The sequence below is a fragment of the Triticum urartu genome, chromosome 4, assembly GCF_003073215.2.
Source record: "Triticum urartu cultivar G1812 chromosome 4, Tu2.1, whole genome shotgun sequence".
NCBI classification, from domain to species: Eukaryota; Viridiplantae; Streptophyta; class Magnoliopsida; order Poales; family Poaceae; genus Triticum; species Triticum urartu.
In genome coordinates, this window is record NC_053025.1 from 600,785,267 (window position 1) to 600,807,041 (window position 21,775).

The 21,775-nt window shown below is 45.6% G+C and overlaps 3 protein-coding genes and 1 non-coding gene across 5 annotated transcripts; all 4 read right to left on the minus strand.

The window, feature by feature from the left end:
- Positions 1–1,481: 1,481 nt before the first annotated feature.
- Positions 1,482–1,554, minus strand: TRNAK-CUU. The gene has a single exon. It is a non-coding gene; the product is annotated as a tRNA-Lys (tRNA).
- Positions 1,555–2,214: 660 nt separating this feature from the next.
- On the minus strand, positions 2,215–5,162 carry LOC125553056 (pentatricopeptide repeat-containing protein At3g16610-like). The gene has a single exon (XM_048716808.1). It carries the CDS (start codon positions 5,118–5,120, stop codon positions 2,733–2,735), a length of 2,388 nt encoding a protein of 795 aa, XP_048572765.1. The 5' UTR covers positions 5,121–5,162; the 3' UTR covers positions 2,215–2,732.
- Positions 5,163–12,525: 7,363 nt separating this feature from the next.
- Positions 12,526–14,317, minus strand: LOC125553058 (dnaJ homolog subfamily B member 12-like). Its single transcript, XM_048716811.1, has 2 exons — positions 12,689–14,317; positions 12,526–12,584 (listed from the first exon to the last, which is right to left on the minus strand). Exon 1 carries the CDS (start codon positions 13,856–13,858, stop codon positions 13,337–13,339), a length of 522 nt encoding a protein of 173 aa, XP_048572768.1. The 5' UTR covers positions 13,859–14,317; the 3' UTR covers positions 12,526–12,584; positions 12,689–13,336.
- A 133-nt stretch (positions 14,318–14,450) lies between these two features.
- On the minus strand, positions 14,451–21,645 carry LOC125553057 (nicotinate phosphoribosyltransferase 1-like). Of its 2 annotated transcripts, XM_048716809.1 has the most exons (15): positions 21,351–21,645; positions 20,498–20,642; positions 20,048–20,167; positions 19,823–19,957; positions 19,684–19,745; positions 19,221–19,296; positions 18,258–18,359; positions 17,707–17,823; positions 17,182–17,240; positions 16,256–16,430; positions 15,630–15,764; positions 15,430–15,528; positions 15,176–15,284; positions 14,931–15,043; positions 14,451–14,835 (listed from the first exon to the last, which is right to left on the minus strand). In XM_048716809.1, the coding sequence occupies exons 1-15, from the start codon at positions 21,509–21,511 to the stop codon at positions 14,758–14,760; spliced, it is 1,686 nt and encodes a 561-aa protein (XP_048572766.1). In that variant the 5' UTR covers positions 21,512–21,645; the 3' UTR covers positions 14,451–14,757. The 2 variants fall into 2 exon arrangements, with proteins under 2 accessions (XP_048572766.1, XP_048572767.1); XM_048716810.1 differs by lacking the exon at positions 15,630–15,764.
- Between the last annotated feature and the right edge of the window lie 130 nt (positions 21,646–21,775).

Below are 21,775 nucleotides of genomic sequence, written 5' to 3' on the forward strand. Positions count from 1 at the left end.
ATAGCCGTACTGAGGCTTGTACTGCGGTATGGTTGAATTCGACTCCTCCGTGTTGTGAGGATTTGATGGCTCGAGATTGTAACCCTATCATTATGAAATGAAACTCTCTTTTACCCCACAAAAAAAAAATTTGTTACTGTACATTGTTAGCTAGCTAGATACTCCCTCCGTCCCAAAATTCTTGTCTTAAATTTGTCTAAATACGGATGTATCAGGTCACGTTTTAGTATTAGGTACATCCGTATCTAGACAAATATAAGACAAGAATTTTGGGACGGAGGGAGTATATTAGTTGCTAGTTCGAAGACCTGTTCTCTCTGAGAGTTTAGGCAAGTTGGCTTATGAGCTTGGACTTCCACCACCTGAGGGAATAGTGATCCCATTCCCATGTATGGCACGAGGAGCCAGGGAAATGTGGATTATCCATGCCAGAGTCGGAAGACCACAATCTTATCCAAGGACGAAAGACTAAAGCAGGCTATGCAAGCACGAGATTCCAGAGGATTTCTCATTTCTGAGTACTGAACTGGAGTAAATTTGCGTCCAACCTAGTATGAAGGAAGACAAGTCAATGGACGAACCCTTAATAATGCTCAAGTATCTATTTATGTTTATCCGAGCATATATACTGACCGCAGTTTACATGGGAAAATCAATCGTCTGAACCTACCTTATATATACTGACTGTTGCTCTATACTACTCCCTTCGTTCCATATTACTCGTCGCAGGGAGTACTACATAAGTCATAATTCAAGATCATTACTAAGTGGCAATTTCATAACCTTTTTTTCGTGTGCAGAAAATCCAACCAAATGGGACGAGGAACCGAGGCCCTCTTACCTACAAGCGCATCATCATCTTTTCGGCTCCGTCAAATCCTTATTTATGTGAACAGCTCTTCAAAAAAGAACCAACATTACACTTATCTAGTTCAATCAAGGGGACAAAACAGGTTGTGTTGATTTCAGTCAAGGCCTCGCAGCCTCTCTGTCGAAAGAAATATGGTTGCAGGTTGTGGCACTCACAAGACACCTGCTGATGGTGCTGCTTCCCCTGCTCCTTCGCCCAGGAGGTCAGGACCGCCGACGCCTACCGGATTGTGCACTGCTTCGGCGGAGATGACGACGACCGAGAAGAACATCCCAGCAGCAGCTCCCGGGTCCAGATGCAACGACCACTGAGGTTTGCAGGTGTTTTTGCTTCAGATAGTGGGGTGACCAACGTCAACCCCAGTATCAGTATAATACCCTCTGCTGTGCCTGTTGGGATACATAAACAGCAAGTAAGATGTATGGCTAGATCACTAGGCTTAACTGTACATCTGAAAATTCACCCCCTTTTTTTTGCATTGTTGTACATGCCAACAAGGCAGCACGCATGAAAATGCAGTTTGGGGCACTCTTGTTGGGCAAAATATCAGTACAGAGTTTGTTTGCAGCAGAACAAAAAAAGAAACAAAAGAAACAAAAAACAGGAAATGCGCCCACCGTGGGGCTCGAACCCACGACCACAAGGTTAAGAGCCTTGCGCTCTACCAACTGAGCTAGACGGGCTTGCTGAGTGCTTGCTTCCAAGTAGATATATAATCTCTGCCATTCACGTGCACAAAGAAGAGATTATCTGCAGTTTCTCTCTCTCTCAACAAAGAAGAGATCACCTGCAGAAAATGAGGGGGAAAAATATTATGATGGATCAGCACACTGCTTCAAAGAAATGAAAGCCATGATGGCATCTTCAGAAAGCTCTGTCACCGAATGAATTCGAAGAAGAAAGAGAAGTGCGATGCCCCTTGGCTCCAGCGCCAATAGGACCATGGAATCTACTCCTACTAGAGGAACAACCCCTGACCGATAGAGAAAAATTATGCCTCTAGCTGGTTATCCCCGACAAATAAAAGCACACGCATTTTACAAATGATGATCAGATTTTTCTAATAGCTTGTTCCTGTTGCGCCTCAAATGCACGCCTTCTCTTCATAGTTAGGGCTGCCGCAGGGATCCCAGGAATTTCTCGCTGAACAAGTTCCTGATATCCATCATCTCTTGCAGTAAGAAGGTAGCATTAAGCCGCTAATGATGCTTTTGAACAGAAAGCAACTAATTATGTCAAAAGAAAGGTTGAGAAAATGGACAGATTACTATGATGGTTAAGAGTCTAACTTCACTTGCTGATTAGCTTTTCTAATCTCCAGGATAGGGAAGTGCGCAGGATCATATTTGAGACACCATTTCATTTCATCAACTGGACTATCTGATAGTTCAGAATTCTACAACTGATGATACTAAGCATGTACCTCTGGGATTTCTACTAAAAATGCAAGTTATATTTGTGTTATTCTAGCTTGACTGCGTACCAAATCCTTTGTAACATTGTTAATAGTTTCCTGTGACCTGGAGCGAAAGCACTAACGCCAACAACAATTCAGTGTCATCTTGGTTTGCAAATTGAAACCTACAGAATCAGATCTTATTTAGATCATACCATCATTATACTGAATTTGCTTGATTTGGAAGAATAGCACATTTACATGCCTTGAGATTTTCCTTTTGACTTCATGACACAATCACTTTGGATAACTCTTTGTGAGGGCAAAACTTGCAGGAACATAGAAACTTGGCACCTCAAAGGGCATTCTGTTGAAGTTCTAAATGCTCCACTATTGAAGGCATGCAACTGAATGACTGATACAAGACAAAACTGAGAGGTCATGTACCGGACTGTAGTATTGCTGTCACCAAAAATCTCCACAGCTGCATTGCCCATTCTTGAAATGATGAAATCTATTGGCATCTCTGACGATTATATCCCTTCTCCTGACTAAGCTCATGTACTTGATAACAGTATGGCAATCTCCACACACACGGAGATTCTTCGTAACAAAAATGGTCTTATCTTCACTAAGTGTGAGGACACCAAAAGCTATTGCTAGCTTTTCGCTGTGATAAAGAAGCGCCTTCTCCTTTTCCTCTTCCTCAAGATCTTGGAGAACAAAACTTGTATCAGCCTGGTAACCCAATTTATTAATATCTACCAGGATGTTATCCAGCTCTTGATATATCTCAGGTGACCGTGGATGAGATCTGTCCCCGCCAATAAATGCATGCAGAGAGCCATTTATCTCGATCCAACTGCAGCCAGGGCTCTTCTTGAACCCCTTCTCCTTCTGTATTATTCGAACTTCTGCTGCCTCGTCAAATCTCCCAGCCGCGCTGAACATGTTGGACAACAGAACAAAGTTACCAGTCCCCTCAGGTCCTAGTTTCTGGATCATCCTAGCTACTTGCTTTCCTAAATCGATGTTCTTATGAACCCGGCAAGCTGCAAGCAAGGCTCCCCATACACGAACATCTGCTTTCATTGGCATGCTCTGGATAAACTGATAGGCTTCATCAAGGAAACCCCCCCTCGCCAAAAGATCAACCATGCTGATATAGTGCTCCATCCTTGGAGTTATACCATACTTATGTGCCATCATGTGAAACCAGCGTTTCCCTTCAGTCACGAGCCCGGAATGGCTGCACGCCGAAATTAGGCAAATGAATGTGACGCCATCAGGTTCACAAGCGTGATTGTTCATGTCCAAGAACAGCGCAGTGGCTTCTTTCCCGAGCCCATGGATTCCGTATCCCGCAATCATAGTATTCCACGACACAATATCCCGAGCTGGCATGACATCAAAGATCTGTCTGGAGAGATCAATCCTTCCACACTTTGCATACATATCCATCAAGGCATTGCAGATAGAGGTCTCTGGTGCCATTCCACGAACTATGACGGAACCATGGCTGCACTTGCCATGCTGCAAAGCCGCCAGGTGTGCACACGCTGGGATGAGTGACACCATTGTGGCAACATCCGGCTGCACGTTGCAGGCCTGCATCTTCCTGAAGACGAGAAACGCTGCATCCGCCATGCCATTCTGCACATATCCTGATACGAGTGCACTGTAAGAGACCGTGTCCTTGGCCGCCATCTCATCAAAAAGGGCAGTAGCTTCGTCGATCAACCCAGCCTTGGCATACATCGAGAGGAGCGAGTTCCCGGCGGTCAGGTCAGAGTGGAGGCCAGATTTCGCAAGCAAGACATGAAGCTGTTTACCGATGTGGAGATCGGCCAGGCTGGCGCAGGCTCTGAGAGCGCTGGCGACGGAGGTCGGGGAAAGGAAGCCCAGTCCTTGTGCCAGCATGTCCTTGAACAGACCGAAGGCCTCCGTCATCCTGCCGCAAACCACAAAACCTCCAATGATGGCGCTCCAAGTAACATCGTTCCTGATGGGCATGGCCTCGAAGACCCTGCGTGCGTAGAGCAATTCCCCGCACTTTGCGTACATGTCCAGCAGCGCGGTGCCGACGAGCACCCCGTCCTTGTCGTGGAGAGAGGCACGGACGCTGTAGGCATGCACCGACTTTCCTTGACAGAGCGCGCTCTGCTGGGCGAGCAGCGGGAGGAGGGCGACGAGGGTGGAAGCGTTGGGCCTGAGGCTGGCGCATCCCTCCTGCATGCGGAGGAGGCACTCGAGCGCGTGGTGGTACATGCCGTGCAGCGCGTAGCCGGCAAGCATGGCGTTCCACGCGACGGCGTCCCTGGCGGGCATGGCGTGGAAGACGGCGGCGGCGGGGACGAAGCGGGCGCACTTCATGTAGAGGTCGATGAGGGCGGTGCACACGAAGAGGTCGGCGTGGAGGCCCGCGCGGGCGGCGTGGCGGTGGATGGCGCGGCCCGCGCGGAGGTCCTGGAGGACGGAGCAGGCCTTGAGGACGAAGGGGAAGGTGTACTTGTTGGGCGGGCAGCGGGCGTCGCGGAGCATGGCAGCGTAGAGGGCGAGCGCGCCGGCGGCGTGGGCGGGGCCGCGCCAGGAGTAGGCCCGGATGAGGGAGTTGTACGCGCGGGCGTCCGGGTCCGGCATTCGGTCGAACAGGTGGCGGGCGCGCGTGAGGTCGCCCCGGGCGATGTGGTCATCGAGGTCGAGCTGCTGCTGCTGCTGCTGTTGCTGGAGGTGGCATGGGTCGGAAGGTGGTGCGGCGGTGGAGAGGAGGCGGGCGGCTGCCGGAGGAGGAGGCGGGCGGCGTGGTGGTGCGGCGGCCGGTTTGAGTTTGGTGGCGGGAAGTCGCGGCCGCATCGCATGGTTTCTTTGGAACTGGACGAGACCAGAGAGGAAAGAGAGAAGACTTTGCTTCGTTACGTTTTTTTAGCACACTTTCTTTCGTCTAGTGGCCAGAAAGGGCCCATGCTTTGTCTGCTTGGGCCACTTTGGTTAGTATATGGGTCCAAGTCCTCGTTTAACCAACCTTTTTCTCTAAAAATGTGGGGTTTTTTAACTACATTGACAAAGTCACCACAGATGCATTTATATATATACAAGAAAAAAAAGATAAAATCACCACAGATGCATTTATTTATTTATTGGGGAGGGAGACCATCATGGCTAGCTTTATTAATATCAAACAAGAATTACATCGTTCACTAGTTGGGGAATTGAGAACCCAGGAGGTTCATACATCTAACTTGTCTGACACTTATTACAAAAACTGAACTTAGCTAGCTCATCATGGGCTACTGAATTTGCTTCACGAAAGCAATGGGCAAAGATGACCACATATGCATTTACTTATACAAGAAAAAAAATGGTTTCACTGATGTTTCCCCTTTCAGTTTTGGGAAGGTTTCGGAAGATTCCGCTGTTTTTTTCTGTGATTTTCTAGCTGTTTTCTTTTGGTTTTCATTATTTCTATTTTTTGTTTTTATATCTTTAATTCATGAAAAAATTGTGTATTCAGGAACATATATTTTTTTAGCATTTTCTAAATTCATGGATATTTAAAAAAATGTTCTCAACATTTTTAAATTCATAGGCATTTTTAAAAAATGTTTTCTAAATTCATAGCTATTTCCACCTAGTGGAATATTTGCTATCATGGGAGTAGGAAGGAAGGCCACTTTGTCGAGCATTACGCTCAAGCCACATCGAGGGCACAACGAGTATAATCAACTCGTTGAGCTGGTTTGTGTTTCAACTGTTAGGTTGATCTCTCTCCCGTTCGAACCCAACGGGTCGAACGGGCCTCTGACTCGCGCCCTGATCGGGGGCGCCCAACCAAACGAAGGTTAGTGGTCCTTGTGGCCCGCGCTATATAAACAGAGGTGGGAGCTGGGGCACGACTTGAGAGGTTGATAGTTGCCATAAACCCCATCGATAATTCCTTCCGATCTAGGGTTAGCGCGGCGCTCGCGGGAAGCTCCACCACCGCCACCATCCACTCTCTGCCATCACCGGCCACCGTCACCATGGCCGGCACCGGGAGTTCCTCATATGGACAAGGAGAAAGGTAGGTTCACCGGAAGATCTAGCCTACTCTGATCCAAAGAGATCTATCATCAACATCCAAGTAAAGGTTTGTTAAATCTTATTATTTCGGTGAAGTTTTGCAGAATATTCAAAGAGCAAGCCACTTTTCTAATCTTCCATACCTGGAAATTCGACAGGTGAATGGGGTACAAATTTTGGTTGCTCGGGTAGCACGTGATTAGTAGTTTTTTCTTTTTGTGACGATGCAAGTAGTAAAATTCCTGGACATGTATATTTACCAACAAAAATTATAGCATAGAAATATAAAGGTTTGATGCCATTGGTGGAGTACTACTCTACAATCCGTGTCGACGTGTCGTAACCGAGTAGGAGATACGTTGGATCTTTTTTCAGATGATGTTGGAGATTTCCAATCGATTTCGTGCATGTACCCAACAAACAAGTTAAACCTAGTTTGCGTTTTTCTCCACGATAGGTTTGTCCACTAACGATCGATGTCGAGGGAAAAGAAGCGTGCGCGTACAGCGAGGCCGGCCGCGCGGCGGCGCTGGTCGTCCGCGTTCCCGGACGACGTCCTCGCCGTTGTGTACCGCATGGTCACCTCCCTGCGCAACCGTGTGCGCTTCGCCGCCGTCTGCCGGTCGTGGCGGGCCGCGGCGCGAGGGGCGCCGCCCAGGGCCGCGCTGCCGTGGCTGCTCCTCGAGCCCTGCAATTGCAGCAGGTGGAAGCGCCTGCACTGCCCCGAGGATGGTGCCATGGTGTGGCTCCAGCTTCCCCGGGGCAGTAGGCGGCTCATCGGCTGCCATGACGGCGGCTGGGTCATCTCAACCGCGCCGCTCAGAATCGCCAACCTCTTCTCCGGCGCAAAGGTGACGCTCCCTGAGAAACCGGCGGGGGTCTTCTCCGAGAGCAAAGTTGTATTCTCCAACCCGCCCTCCTCGGGCGATTGTATCCTCGCCACCGTGAACGAGCACCGTGGCATCGCGCTTTGTAGGGTTGACGGTCCGGACAGCGTGTGGACGAGACAAGCATGCAAATCCTGCGGCACAATTGACGACATCACGTTTTGCAACGGCGAGCTGTATGGCCTCACGAAGTACAACGGGAAGGTAACCAAATTTGAGATGGGCGTGGATGAGCAGGGAGCGCCCGTGGTCACTGATGAGATCCATCTCATCTGCTCTGTGTGGATGGACAACATCGGGGAGAAGACCAGCTACATCTTTGATTTACGTGGCAAGCTTGCAATGGCCATTAGAACCCAGTGGTCACTAGACCACGAACCTTTCTTCAAGGTGTTTGAGCTCGTCGACATCCATGACGATGAACTAGCGGTGTCTGACAAGCACACGTGGATAGAGGTCACAAGCTTGGGTGATCACGCCTTGTTCTTAGGACAAACTTTCTCTAGGGCGGTGCCCGTGCCGGCAGACAAACTTGGTCACGTGGAGAGAAACCACATCTATTACTCTTGTTGCTTGAATCCAAGTGATGATGTCCCTAGTGGTGTGTTAAGAACGTTCTCGAATGGCTGCAGTCGCCAGAAATATTACAGGGGGGACGACAGGAAGAAGGACATCACCAACGATGACGTGAAGAGAATCAAATCAACAGGATATTTCGTCAAGGGCAGTCCTTACAGTAGCATGTGGATTCTCCCTCCGGATATGTAGCTAGTTTTTTTTTTTGCGAAAATTCTTGTATTACTCAAAACTCAGAATTACAATCACGGCGTACAATATCAAGGACTTCTCCGGGTCCTGACCCAAGCCATACCGCAGTATGAACTTGAACCCTACCAAAGTTGGCCATAAAATGACTAGCTAGATTTTGACTACGTCGAATATGAGTAACACAAGAACCACGTTCCTCTAGATTATCCTTGATCTCTTTGACCAAGAAAGCAAATTTAGACCTATTCGTAATAGCACTCTGCACCATCGTTACGGCTTCCAGACAATCAGATTCAACTTGGATGGGTAGATTGCTCTATTGGGAGGCCAACGTTAGGCCTTCCTTCATTGCCAAAATCTCCGTCTCTAGAACATCATCACAGGAGAATAGATGCCAACCTGGATATGTAGCTAGTCTTGATTCTAGGGAATCAACACATTAAGCTATCTTCAAGAGATACCGTATGCTTTGTCCGATCTAAAATGCAGAACTTTCGGGACATGCACATTGTCTTGAAGATGGTAATTTGACGTTACTTGATGTGAAAATAGTGTTGCCTTGCAGAAAAATAATTGTCTTGTAGAGCATGACATATACTTAATCGATTCCAAAATGCAAGCCCTTGTAGGACATGACATATCATGCTTACTTTCTTTGGTCCAAAATATACTCCTTGACATGCCATTGTGTTCAAGATCATGACATATGTCTTCTTGACATGCCATTGTGTTCAAGATGGTAGAGTATTTACCATTAGTTTACGTGCAGACATGTTGCAAATTCGTGTAACAACATAAATGACAGAGATAAATACTGAAATTAAGCTGGCATATATACACAAAGGAACTAGCATGACAAGCACCCTCGTCCAATAATCAGATCACACATGCAATAATTGACTACGATGTTTTCAAGATTATCAATCCTTCGAGATACTCCCTCCTTTCCGGTTTATAGGGCTTGTCTCAAAATCTTAGTTTTTTCATTTTATAAGGCTCAATTTGGTTGTTCCCCATCACAAGTTCAGATTCTAAGGTGCATTAAATAATTGCATATAAGTATTAAGAGAAAATTGACCAATGCATGTATTTTATGCATGCATGCATTGCAATTAATACATTGGTAAACATAAATTTTTGAGGAAAACAAAAACATTAATTTGGTGCTTTTGCAAATTACAAAAAGTATTCCACCACTCACCATTTACCTTGGTTGATGAGATTTTTGAATTGAGCTCTATAAACCGGAAAGGAGGGAGTAAAACCCAAGCCCCAATCAGGCAGTAAATGCCTACTTGTGTCCCCAACAATCCTAGTGAGGGTTACAATGTCACTGGCTTTCCATCACACAAAAAAAAACAATGTCACTGGCTTTGCTAGTTTAACAAGTAATTGGAATATTATGATATAAAGCCTATGTGTGTATATTTAGAATAAATAATTATTGAAAATTTAAGTGCAAGTAATGAGAATTTCAAGGTTTTCTTATGGAGGAAACTGGAGTGGGGCTCATACCATGAAATTAGTGGCACATAAATATAAGTATAGGCGTGCGAAATTGGTCAAATAGACAATAATAGCAAATTATGATATGTATAAGTTGGCTCATTTTATATAGGTAGTACATCCATAAATCCTAAATAACAACATCTATTGTATCTCATGGCTAATACTCCACACAAAGCAACTGAAACCAACGCATACATCCGAGTATCAAGTAATATTTCATTCACTCCTACGTCAACCCTGTTTTCATCCTTGGTGAGGCAAATTCGTTATCTTTTCTTCTCTTCTTATCACCAAGAATATTTTGCCAATTGAGTCTAGTCATCTAATGTGCAACGCTCCCACTACTGTTGTTTCATCTAAAGTGGCACATGATTAAACTCAAGAAGATGTGTGTAAAGTAAACACATCATCCACCTCCTACACGCATCTGTCCACTTCCTGTCTTCCCACACCACCCGCGTTGTCAACTACATTGATGTGTTTTGAACACTCTGTCACTGTCCCACTTAATTTGTGTTAGAGCAACTCCAACGCGTAGGTCCAAACGATTTTTTTTGTCCATTTGGATCGGCGTGTCCATCCCTTCTGTGTTTGGGTCGGCATTGCGCCCAACACGCGAACGCATTTTCGCCCTCACCGCCCGTTTGCGGCCATTTTTTAGCTTTTTTGGTGACATATAAAAAACAGGCCCAAATTCACATAATTCAAACAAAGTATAAATATCTCATAGTTTCACAACCAAATAAATATGTCATAGTTTACAAGTCAAATAAAAATATTGTCTCAAATACATTTGAAAGAAAAAATAGCCGATACATCTATTGGTTACCAACGTGAGCCACATGTGCCCAACCAAATCATCTTGCAGTTGAATGTGAGTTTCCCAATTACGCATTTGATGATGAAATTCGGTGAACTATGCAAGCGTTGTCGCTCCTCCATGCTCAAACACAACATTGTCACCCTGAAACTGAAGTCATTAATCGTAGATTTCATCCGGACACTCATCCTCTACAATCATGTTGTGCATAATTACACAAGCAGTCATTACCTCCCACAACTTCTTGGTGCTCCAAGTTCTAGAAGGATACCGAACGATGCCCCACCGACATTGAAGAACACCAAAGTCACGCTCCACATCCTTTCTAGCACTCTCTTGTGCTTGGGCAAATCTCTTCCTCTTCTCTCCTACAGGTTTAGGGATTGTCTTCACAAGAGTAGTCCACTGAGAATAGATATCGTCAGCTAGATAGTATCATTTGTTGTAGTGGTGGCCATTGATCTCAACATTGACCTCCGAGAAGTTGCCTTCTACAAGCCTTGCAAAGACCAGAGAGCGCTGAAGCACATTGATGTTCTTGTGAGATCCGACCATGCCGAAGAAAGAGTGCCAAATCCAGGGATCTTGTAAAGCCACGGCCTCAAGTATGACAGTGCAAGCTTTGGCATGGCCCCTATACTGCCCCTGCCAAGTAGAAGGGTAGTTCTTCTGCTCGTAGTTCATACAATCTATACTACCAAGCATCCTCGGAAAGCCCTTACTCACATTGATCGCCAACAACAAGGTTGTATCTGTAGCAGTTGGCTCTCCCAAGTACTCCAGGCCAAACACTTCTACCACATCCTTGCAGAACTTGCACATGGAGTTTGGCACGTGGACTTGCTCATTTGGATATACTCATCAATGAGATCACCGGGTACTCCGTATGCAAGCATCCGAATAGCTGCAGTGTATTTCTAATAAGAGGAGAAGCCAATTTTTCCCATGGCATCCTACTTGCACTCGAAATAGTTACAATACGCCACCACCCCCTCCCAGATACGGTTGAAAACATGTCCAGCCATCCGGAAACGGCGCCGGAATAGGTGGTGTTTGAAGAGCGGGTTAGGGGACTCGAAGAAGTCCTGCCAGAGTAGGCAATGGCCGCTCTCTCGGCTGCGATTCAACGTCGGAGTATGCCCCGGGATCGAGCCCCTGAACATCGGTCGCTGCCTACTAATGTGGTCATGGACGACCAAAGCAACATCCACAATCTCCTCATCGTCAGATGAAGAATCATTCGAATCGCAAATGAAATTATGGAAAAAGTACTCGTCGCCGAAGTCCATTTGTACCTTGCGAGCAAACCGTTGAACACCTTGTGGGCGTTGTGGAAGAAGCCAGCCGCTGAAGAGTCTCGCGCCTCTCCGAGACCAGGTAGCAGGCCTGTCGGCATGGTGCGAATATGGCGGCGTCCGACGAGCGAGGTAGCTGCGCTTGTGTGATGCCGGCAGGGGAGGCGAGGGGTAGTGGTGTCCACGTCAGGTTGCTGTGACGGCGGAGAAAACAATCCACCAAACGCCAGAGTATGGGGCCGTCGGGGGGTGGCGTGCTGCTGAGGGAGGTATGTGGGTGCAGGCGGCCGGCATCGGGCACCGAAACTGGGCGGCGGCGACGACGGATGGGGCGGCCCGGTGTGCTGGCTGTCGATGGGAGGAAGGGGGGAATGGCCAATATGCCACCGACTGACAGGCCAGGGGGTAACAAGGGCGGGCATGGCGCGCGTCCGCTGCGTGTTTGCGCCAACACAAACGCGGCTCAAAATGGGTCACGCGCAGACAAAAAGCGGACACTGATCCGTTTGCGTCGGCGCGTTGGGCTGACTTTTGTGTCTGTTCCAACCCAAACGAATCCGTGCGGGCAGTTTGGGTCGGCGCGTTGGAGTTGTTCCTATGCTTTGTGCAATGCAATATGTATGTCAAACTGTCAATGATGGTGATGGGCCTTGTGGAACATAAAAGTTCATACTTTTTGAAAGTTGGAGACGTAGGTTTTCATGAAGTTCCCGCTAATAGGTACCTGCGCAAGATGGATCAAACTCAACTGTTCCCATAAGGATCCTTCGTACTCTGTCCTCTTGGCCAGCCGGGAGAGCGGATCTGCTTTACCACTGAAATCGTTGCATCGATCATTTCTCTGGGACGCGACAAGACACTGAGCGAAACAACACTGAAATTTAATAAGGAGTAGTGCTGGAAATTGACAAACCAACTGAAGACCGAACCAAGTGAGTACATAGCATATAGCATAGCATGTCTTCCTCTCCTCTCCTACCTTGAGACAAGTAACAAAACATGCATATTATTGTACAGTACATAAAAAGCAAAAGATCACAGTGAAGGATTTCAGACTTCAGAGAATTCGACTTCAAAACCAACCTATTAGAATATATAGCACCTCATCTTGCCGCCGAGGATTTCAGACATGAACACGTTCGTACGCAGCACACATCCTCTCCTGAGAAGAAGAAAAAAAACGGAAGGAAACATTGACGAGTGAACTAACAATGGCATACCAGCTAGGATATGGTATCATCATCTGGTCCGTCCCTCTCCATCGTGGTCGTGGTCGCAGCTTCACCTGTAGATCTCTGCGTTGGAGGGGCTGCGCACGCACACCTTGGCGTACCTGTGGCAGGCCACGCAGTGGAGGTGCCACGTGCCCACGGACACCGTCGACGACGCGAACCGCGCGCCGCAGTGCACGCACTGCGCCGGGCACGGGAACCTCCTGCTGTTCCCGCTCCCCTGGCGCCCGGCGGCGTGTGCGTGTCCGTGCCGGACCCCTCGTCCTTGGGCGTGTGGGCGGCGGAGGCTGCCGGTGGCGGTGGTCCGCTGTGGGTGCCGGGCTTCGCGTCAGACGCCGGCGCGTGACGCGTCGTGTCCGCGCTGGCTCTCTCGGCCTTGGTTGCGTGGGCGGCTGGTGGCGGTGGCCGGCTGTGAGACGTGTCTCCGGCGCCGGCTCGCCGCCTGTCGTCGTCCCTGGGCGCGTTGTTGGCGGCGGGCGGCGGTGGTCGGGTGTGGTTGCTAGGCTTCGCGGCAGGAGCGGGAGGTGGTGGCGGGCGGGATCGCGGCGACGGCGTCGGGGCAGAGCGCGGCCTGGTGACTCCCGTGGCGCTGGCCGACCGAGAGCGCCCCCCACGCCTGCTGGAGCAGCTTGAACGCGCCGTCGGCGGCGGCGGAGCGGTTCTTGTCGGGGTGAAGAACGAGGCAGAGCCGGCGGTACCGCCGCTTGACGTCCTCGTGCGAGACACCGACGCCGCCACTCGGCAGCGACGTCCGGGCGCCGACGCTGAGGACGGCGTACCAGTTCCTGCCGCTGGCGCGGGAGACGGCCGCGGCGACGTGGACCTCGTAGGCGGCGAGGGCGTGCGCGAGCCCCTGGAGCGCCCGGCAGCGCGCCTGGGCCTCCCGCGCCGCCCGGAGCGCCCCGGCCACGTCGCCGACGAGGAAGCGCTGCTCGGCGAGCCTGTGAAGCCTCTCCGCCGCGTCCACCGCGTTGCCGCCGCTGCTCCTTCCGCCGGGCGCCATGGGATCGAAACCAAACATGTACTGTACGGACGTTACGCCGTGTCCATGGGGCAGCGCCCACCATATATGGAGTCCCGGAGCTCCGAATCCGATTCATATGTGAAGCTGAGGTACGAGGAAACAAATCTAATTTAATCCACGTCACTTACAAGATAGAGACCTCTTTAGTTTTAAAAAAAATCATAGGAATTCAGAGGAATCCATTCCGTAGGAATTTCTCTATAAATTTGGTTTAGTTTGTAGGAATGCAAACCATATGAATCTTCCCTATTTAGTTTGCATACAATTTCAAAGAAATTTTGCATCTGAGTACAACCTCATGGATATTTTCCTTTGTTTCTATTACCTTCGTTCGAAAATAACTGACGTGGTTTTAGTAACAGAGGGAATAGGAGTATATAACAACTATGGCATGCACCTAATCCTTCAGAAAATCTCCTACATTTTTCCTATATATAATCAAACAACTTGTACTACAAATTCATGTATTTTTTCAATTCATGTAGGATTTAACATGGCATGGTATCTCAATTCTAAGTTTTTTTTATATATCTATACATTTTTAGAATCATGTGAATCAAAGACACCCCAAGTCCCTAACACATTCATAGAAAGTGAGGCAAAGATAGTTTCCATATTTCACCTCAGCTTCTCACCATTATATTTTTCATATCCTTGCAAGAGAATTATATTTATTTTTTTCAGAGCACAACAGCATGGTACTCTGTTAAAGTCGATAGTGCATACACTGGTGTGATGCTTGTTGAGCACATGAGCACTATATATGTTGAGGCCGTGTCCTTTCGACATGAACACCTTCCAGTGTATCGTGGAAGATACACATGCGTTATTCTTGAAAGAGAAAACAGGCTATCGGGATTCGATCCGGTGCTGGATGCTCCCGTTGTCATCTGTCTTCATTGCAGTTCGCCGACTGGAGCTTCGTTGAGCCACAGGAAATGGATGAAATCGTAGAGCTGGGCGCTCACGCTCACCTGATCAAGAGGCGCGCAGAGCGCGTGTGCATGGTGAGATTGAGATGCAAGGGGATCAGATAAGTGACATCAAGCTTAACAGTAATTGATCGAACCTTGTATGGTGTTGGATTTAACTTCCTCAGATGGTCCGGCCTCATCCGTTCCAGCTGACGCATGCACCGACTCCTGTTCTCATTGAGGGATGGCAGCTCCTCCCTTTGTACGGCTTCGGCATTGACAAGAGGATAAAGATTGGGATCAATGTCCTTCTCAACTTGAGACACACAAGTTATGATTTATGACGTATACATTCAGATGGACCAGATTCAGTAGAAGCTACTCGAGTGGATACACATACATGAATGTCCAGGCCAGTAGCACTTCAACAACTCCTCGACATGCTGTGGAACAACATGAGCTCTCTTTGACTCGATGAAAGGGTGACGACACAGAATCCTCTCACCAACCTATCAAGGAATGCAATAATGATCAAGCCCACGAACATATAAATATCTGCTAACTAATTATAAGTAAATGTTTGGTAGCAGAGTTCTTAAGTGGACACATTATTTGATGCAGGCTTACTGCTCAAACGACATGAATATTGTTTACCTTTGGGCTTGGCTCGTCTTGTCCGGTCATTATATCAACTAAAGGATAACCTTCTTTTCCATACAATCTGTAGCATCGTTTTTTACATGGTATCGATACCTGGAGCACAGACCTACAAATTATTCATTCTGGTACACCAGAGGTTGCTAAAGCTATATCTTTTCACTTTGAATACTAGTAATGGGTACTAACATATATACCTTTGTGACATCTTCAGAGAGTTTAATACGAGGCTGTTTGTTAATTTCAACTAACTTGAATACACAACCAAGTGCTGCTTGTGCATAGCAGGTAACTAGGTAGGTGCCAATGCCAAATGAGTCTACCTCATGACCCTAAACAAAAAGTCAATAGTCATTCACCAAGCCATCTACCATGGTGAAGGCAGAAAAACAGATGTCTTTGAGCAGAGCAGATGTCTTCCATCAAATTCACAGGCATGTTAAGCGCTGGATTTCAATACAGCAAAAGTTTCATTCAGCAGATGATAGACTGATACCAAGTATTTTGAAGCAAACCTTAAACTTTGTAGTAAGTTGTCAATTGTCAGGACCAGCTGGGTAAGTTTTCTCTTAATATTTATCTAAAATTAGTTTTACAATTCTGGGCATACTTTTTACTCACTTTCATGGTTAATTAAAACCAACAAAGACTATCAGATGGCAAAACCACCAAATGACCAAAACCATTAACAAGTAGCAACCATCTGAATGTAAAATTGTTGAAAAGCTTTCAAGGTATTTCACTAGATAAATATAGAAACTTAATAATAGCTCGAAAGGTGTGGTATGCAGCAAACTATCTGGACTTCTAGAGTACAGCTTACCTGCTTGTTCAATGCATCAATTGTTTCCTCATTGAGATCATTGCTTGCTGTAATATTCGTTTTTCCAAAGCCAACAACCCCAAATTCTTTTTCAATTGCACAGAAGAACTTGCGTGTCTCAATAGACAGATATGCTAAATCACCAGAGTCTAACCTAATTCCAACTGCCTTATACCTGAAACGAAAAGTTTTCATTAATGCTTAACAACTAAGGTTTATGAATCAACAATAGATCCAAATTTCAGCTCAAATACGTAAGTGTGATAAGGAAGTCGAATATAGTCACTAGCCAGACCTGTCAACTAAATCCATCCCTTCTTTTAAATCATTTGTTGTTCAAACAGCAGCTAACATGTTGCAGGCAGATCTTACTCCTAAAGTTCAGCAAGGGATGTAATTAAATTCCTAAAGTTCAGCAAGGGATGTAATTAAATTCCTAAAGTAACCAAAAAATGCAATCAAGAAACCTAAATTTCTAAAGCAAAGGGATGAGGCGGTATAACCAGTTGGTGTTTCTGCTTATGCTCAAGATGCTTGTTCAAAATAGATGAGAGACTTGATAATAATTAATGTTACATATCACAACAAGGGTGCATGGTTGGTATCAAATGTCTACGCTGTGAGGTCTAGGATCAACAAGTTAGGCATCAGTGACCCATTAGGTATGAAAAATAAAGCTAGTCCAAGCATATGAATTCAAACATGCAACTTTTATGTATAATAATGGAAGAAAAACTCAAAATAAACAAACTATACGTATGTAGAAACTAGAAAGTATCTGAAAAGTATTAGCAAGGAAACACACCCAGGAGAAAGCTTCATTTTATTTTGTGTTATCATCAGCTATAACTTCACATGTAACAGAAGCAAGTTGGGCAAATAAGAAGAAAATACTAAAATATAAAGAAGTGGTGAGGCAATAGTACCCCATATCATTGAGAGCTAAAGCAACAGCGCAGAAGTTTGGCACTCCACTTCTCATGACCTAGCAACAATACATACTTAAACATCAACCATGCCCATATATAACCTGAGTTAATGCATTAGTTCTGTCAAGGTCAGTCCTGAAATAACTAGAGTTGTTAAAGTCAAGGGGACACATTTTCAAAAAAGGAAAATTATAGGGGAGGCCCCTACAGTAGCACATTTTAAATTTGCTTGGATAATAATTTAAAACAGTTACATGAACAGAAGATTCAACATATATGGGCTAGATATACATATTTTAATCCATAACCAGAAAAGAAGGAACATACAGAAACAAGTCAGTTTAAGCATGTCACCGAAAACATGTTTTAAGTAATGCCGTAGAAATCTGTAAGGCCATGCCGTGAACATACAGAAACAAGTCGGTTTAAGCAAGTCAGCTTAAAAAAAAACTCCTGAACAGATGAATATGTAGGCCATGCCGTAGAAAGCAAGTACACTAATGCAGAGCAAGATTAACTAACATCGTATGTGTCCACCAGGGCCAGGAAGGAGTTTGGAAATGCCAGTGCATATGATGTGAATGCAGCCAACTCACTTTGATTTGTCTCGCCAAAGGAACCACGCAATGAACTAGCATCCTGAAAAGAAGAATGTAAGGACAGATCTTGAATACTTGAACATAAATTACTAGCCATAAGTTCTATAGAAACAAGTTACAGAGGAATTATGTAGCAACTTGCAAGTAAGAGAACCTTCATGGATAAGTACAATATTTCTGATATGTAATCTGTATAATTTAAACTGTAAAGCCACGTTGTTAAGCTTAATAGTTTGCAGGTGGTACTTTGACAACTAGTCACCTCAACTTCAACTGTACCTCTTAATCTCTTATTCTAATAGGCCAGATAAGATGACAAGAATTGTATCAAGTTTGTTCACTAAAAAAGCATTTAAATAGGTACAGCCAATCACAAGCATCAAACAATGTTTAAATTATCAAGAGGAAAAGTCTATATAAAACTTCAGTAACATGAGCAAAGGGATTAACAAAATAACTGGTATTTTATCACACCTGAATCTTAACCAGCCAATTCTGCACTAGAGAGACAAAGTCTTCACATTTGTTCAAACCATCAGAGCTAGAAAGTGCTTTGTCAATGATTTCATCAAGACCCTACAGTCAACAAATACATTAGCAAAGAAGACCCCTGGTATAAAAGAGATTTAGTTCTCACCGGTAAAAAAATTGACGAAATTCAGGATCAAACAAATTTAATGAAAGTTGCAAGGTTCATGATGTAAAACATATATTGCATCTTGTACATTTACCTCATGGGTTTCTCTTTTAAATGGTCAGATCTATTGTGTCTTAACTGGGTGAAAATTAAGTGACTTAGATTTTTGCTCGTACTAGCCAGTAGCCAGATGCTATTATTAACTACTCCCTCTGTCCCATATTAGTTGTCGCTCAAACGGATGTATCTAGCACTGAAATACGTCTACATTTATTTCAGCAACAACTAATATGGAACGGAGGGAGTATTTAATAATCATACGCTTAGCTTTGCTCACCAAATATATATACTTTTTTTCACTATTTGCATTTGAATATCAATGTGACAATGTCAAAGGGATTGACTAATATCAACAGATTGATGAATGATTTATGTTCATCTATGTATTCAATACAAGTGCAACTGGTTAGGAAATTTTGGCCCAACTGCATACTCTATATCTGGATGGATCCTTCCTCAAAGTATGAAATAGTTGGTCCAAACTGGAATTGCGCGAGATGAAAAGAGGGGAACTAGAGAAAGAAGCAAGCTTGTGCTAGATGAACGGCAATAAACACAATCCATGTCGGATACATTCTGGAGAACATCAAGCTTATCCATGAAGAATTATTAGAACATGGCATATGTTTCTTTCCTGGACAGGAATGGTATTTCAACTATTAAACAACAAAGTTGAAGCAAGTCCCAAACACCAGCAAATTTATTCATAAGCATAGCAAGACCTGAAAGTAACTACTAACCAGGAAAGAGCTCACAAATGCATGTGAGTGAGTCCCACGTATTGGTATCCCAAACAACCTTCCTGCTGCAACATTGCTGCCCGGGTAGGAATGTCAGATTATTGCTTATTATGATGAATGTCTGTTTGGATAAGCATTGTACGGCCTTCGGTATAACTTCAAGTTGGTTCACATGTTCAAGTATTGAGTAAGAATATTTATCATCTAATGATGACTTAACATAGTTTTAAAACTATATAGTCCAGTTCAAGAAACCATGTGATCCTAATCTAGAGAGTTAACAATAGTTTGCATCAGTAGCAGAAGAGACCCAAATATATATCGCCTACCATGAGCACCCAGCAAATAATTTACAAAGCTAAGACCTATGAAGACATAACAAAAATGTTTGAATGCAGATAGAAAGAGACTATGGGAAAATTGTAAAGGTACATATTGTGCTCATTGTGTGAGCAGATCATACCTCGTTGCATCAAATCCTCCCATATAAGAATATCTTGATGCACTGATTCCTCCATCTGGCCCCTGATAGACATGTGCTCATAAGTCCATGTTAAGGATAATGAATCAAAAGAAGCAAAACGAAACAAAGTAAGACCCACTTGAGCCCGTCGAAGTCCAAATTCAAGTAAATTCTTTGGCTTCCCTGCTACAAGGCGGTGCCTTGCAGCATTTGTAGTAACCAATGAAGCATAGTTCACCAGACTTAAAAATGGAGTTTCAAGAAGTTGGACAACCTGGGACGAAAATTAAAAGGCAAAAGTAAACAAAAAGGTAAATACGACAATATGGATGTTTTTTTTTGCTAACCAGCTCCTGGTACTTACCGCAACAGGTCCTTCGATTATCATCAGTGGAACCTTAGGAAACACAGCAGAACCCTCAGGGATGGCATAAACCTCAACATCTGAGCAGTCAATTGAACTGAGGTACTCAAAGAAGCCATCCTACCAAAATAAAAGTAAGCATACAGGTTTAGTTGCACGCAAAGATGAAAATGGTTATCTAAACAAGAATGAGTTTACTTAAGAGTGACAATTAAAATTATATTTGGATTTTGTTTGCTCATTGGCATTTTGGATGGTGGATGGGTTCAGGGGGCATCCAGAAGGATCCCTTTAGCTTATTGTGAAGTACCCTGATCCTTCCACTTGTATGAGCATTCAACTCAACTAAACCCATTCATACACGAGCATGAGCATGATCTGGATAGAGTGCAGGATTCCCATAAAATGATCCACATTTTTTCTATAACATTGGCATTCCAATAATCCTACCTCACATGTAGGTAGTGCAGCCCGCAGAAAATTGATTTCCTCTTCTTTGAACTTGAAGTTGGCAATAAACCGTATACACTCTTCAAGGCCCCCAAAGACGGTGAACTCACCAGCAAAGGGGCTCTTCCGGAAGTAAAGATCAAAGCTGAAAACAGTAGGTTCACAATAAACATCAACAAGCATAAGAACATGATAATTCAATTACGCACATGGCTGGCCTCATCCATATGGTTATAATTAACACTGCGGCTATGCTTGATATAACCTCCAGAAACAGTAAGCTTGTAACATGTGCGTGCGATTGCTTGGTTATAGACTATTTGCATCGGTTTTTAACATTGGCAAGCAAGCTTGATACTTGGTTTACTGCTTGCTTTTATCAACGGTGGGTATCACTGAATCTATACACATATTCCATCAGCATAAGTTTTCGTCTCAGATTCCGCTTAGGCTGCATCAAACATGGTTTATTTATTTCTCTCAATAAAAACGACCGCCAATTTCTACTGTTCTGCAATAATGGAGCAACCGCCAAACTATCCACCACACAAGTTTTATCCATCGAACCTAATAGTCCCTTAAATGGAACACTTGACTAGCAAACTGAATTAACAGAGACATCACACGGGTCCAAATTTGACAGCACGAAAGCTCCCCGGAGCTCGAATCCGGGAGACGGCTGCACAGCACAGATCCTAAACTTCAGCAGCAAACTGGGCCGCCCCCGCGCCTGATTCGGCGGAGCCGGAAACTGCCCACTGTTCCTGAACCGTCACTCCGCCGCGGAGCTCAACAGCAAACGGCGCGTATGCAGTAGAGCGAGCGGGGGTTGGGTGAGTTTGAGGGTGCTTACACGGCGCGGTCGAGGTGCTTGCCGGCCTTCCAGTAGGCGTAGGCCATGGAGAACTGGTAGAGGTCGGTGAGCAGGGGCGTGACCATCGGGTTCGTCGGCCGCGGCACCGCGCCCCCGCCGCCGGCGCGCACGTCCCCGTTCGTCAGCGCCGCCGCGGCCATCTTCCCGAGAGGAGGGAGGGGGCGGAGCTGGAGAGCGGCGAGGTCGGAGTGGAGCGGGTGGAGGAGGGAGGGGAATCTCGCAGGCAGCCGATGGTACTGCGAAGGGGAAACTGGAGAAAGGGGAATCCTATTCCCCGCGCGGGTCGGCGGATAGCGACCAGACGCGCACCCCCACGTGCGGTAATATGCCAGCCCATTAGCCTGTTACTGAATTTTCTCTGTCCGTTTTCTGTCTCTCTTTTTGCCTTTTCATTTTCTTATTTT

Bases quoted from the DNA above. Each gene is read 5' to 3' on its own strand.
- LOC125553056 (XM_048716808.1), bottom strand. From the start codon at position 5,120: ATGCGGCCGCGACTTCCCGCCACCAAACTCAAACCGGCCGCCGCACCA.
- LOC125553058 (XM_048716811.1), bottom strand. From the start codon at position 13,858: ATGTTTGGTTTCGATCCCATGGCGCCCGGCGGAAGGAGCAGCGGCGGC.
- LOC125553057 (XM_048716809.1), bottom strand. From the start codon at position 21,511: ATGGCCGCGGCGGCGCTGACGAACGGGGACGTGCGCGCCGGCGGCGGG. The intron at 20,643-21,350 runs GTAAGCACCCTC...TACTGTTTTCAG, and splicing joins AAGCACCTCGACCGCGCCGT to CTTTGATCTTTACTTCCGGA. The intron at 16,431-17,181 runs GTACTATTGCCT...TTTTCGTTTCAG, and splicing joins TTAGCTCTCAATGATATGGG to GTATAAGGCAGTTGGAATTA.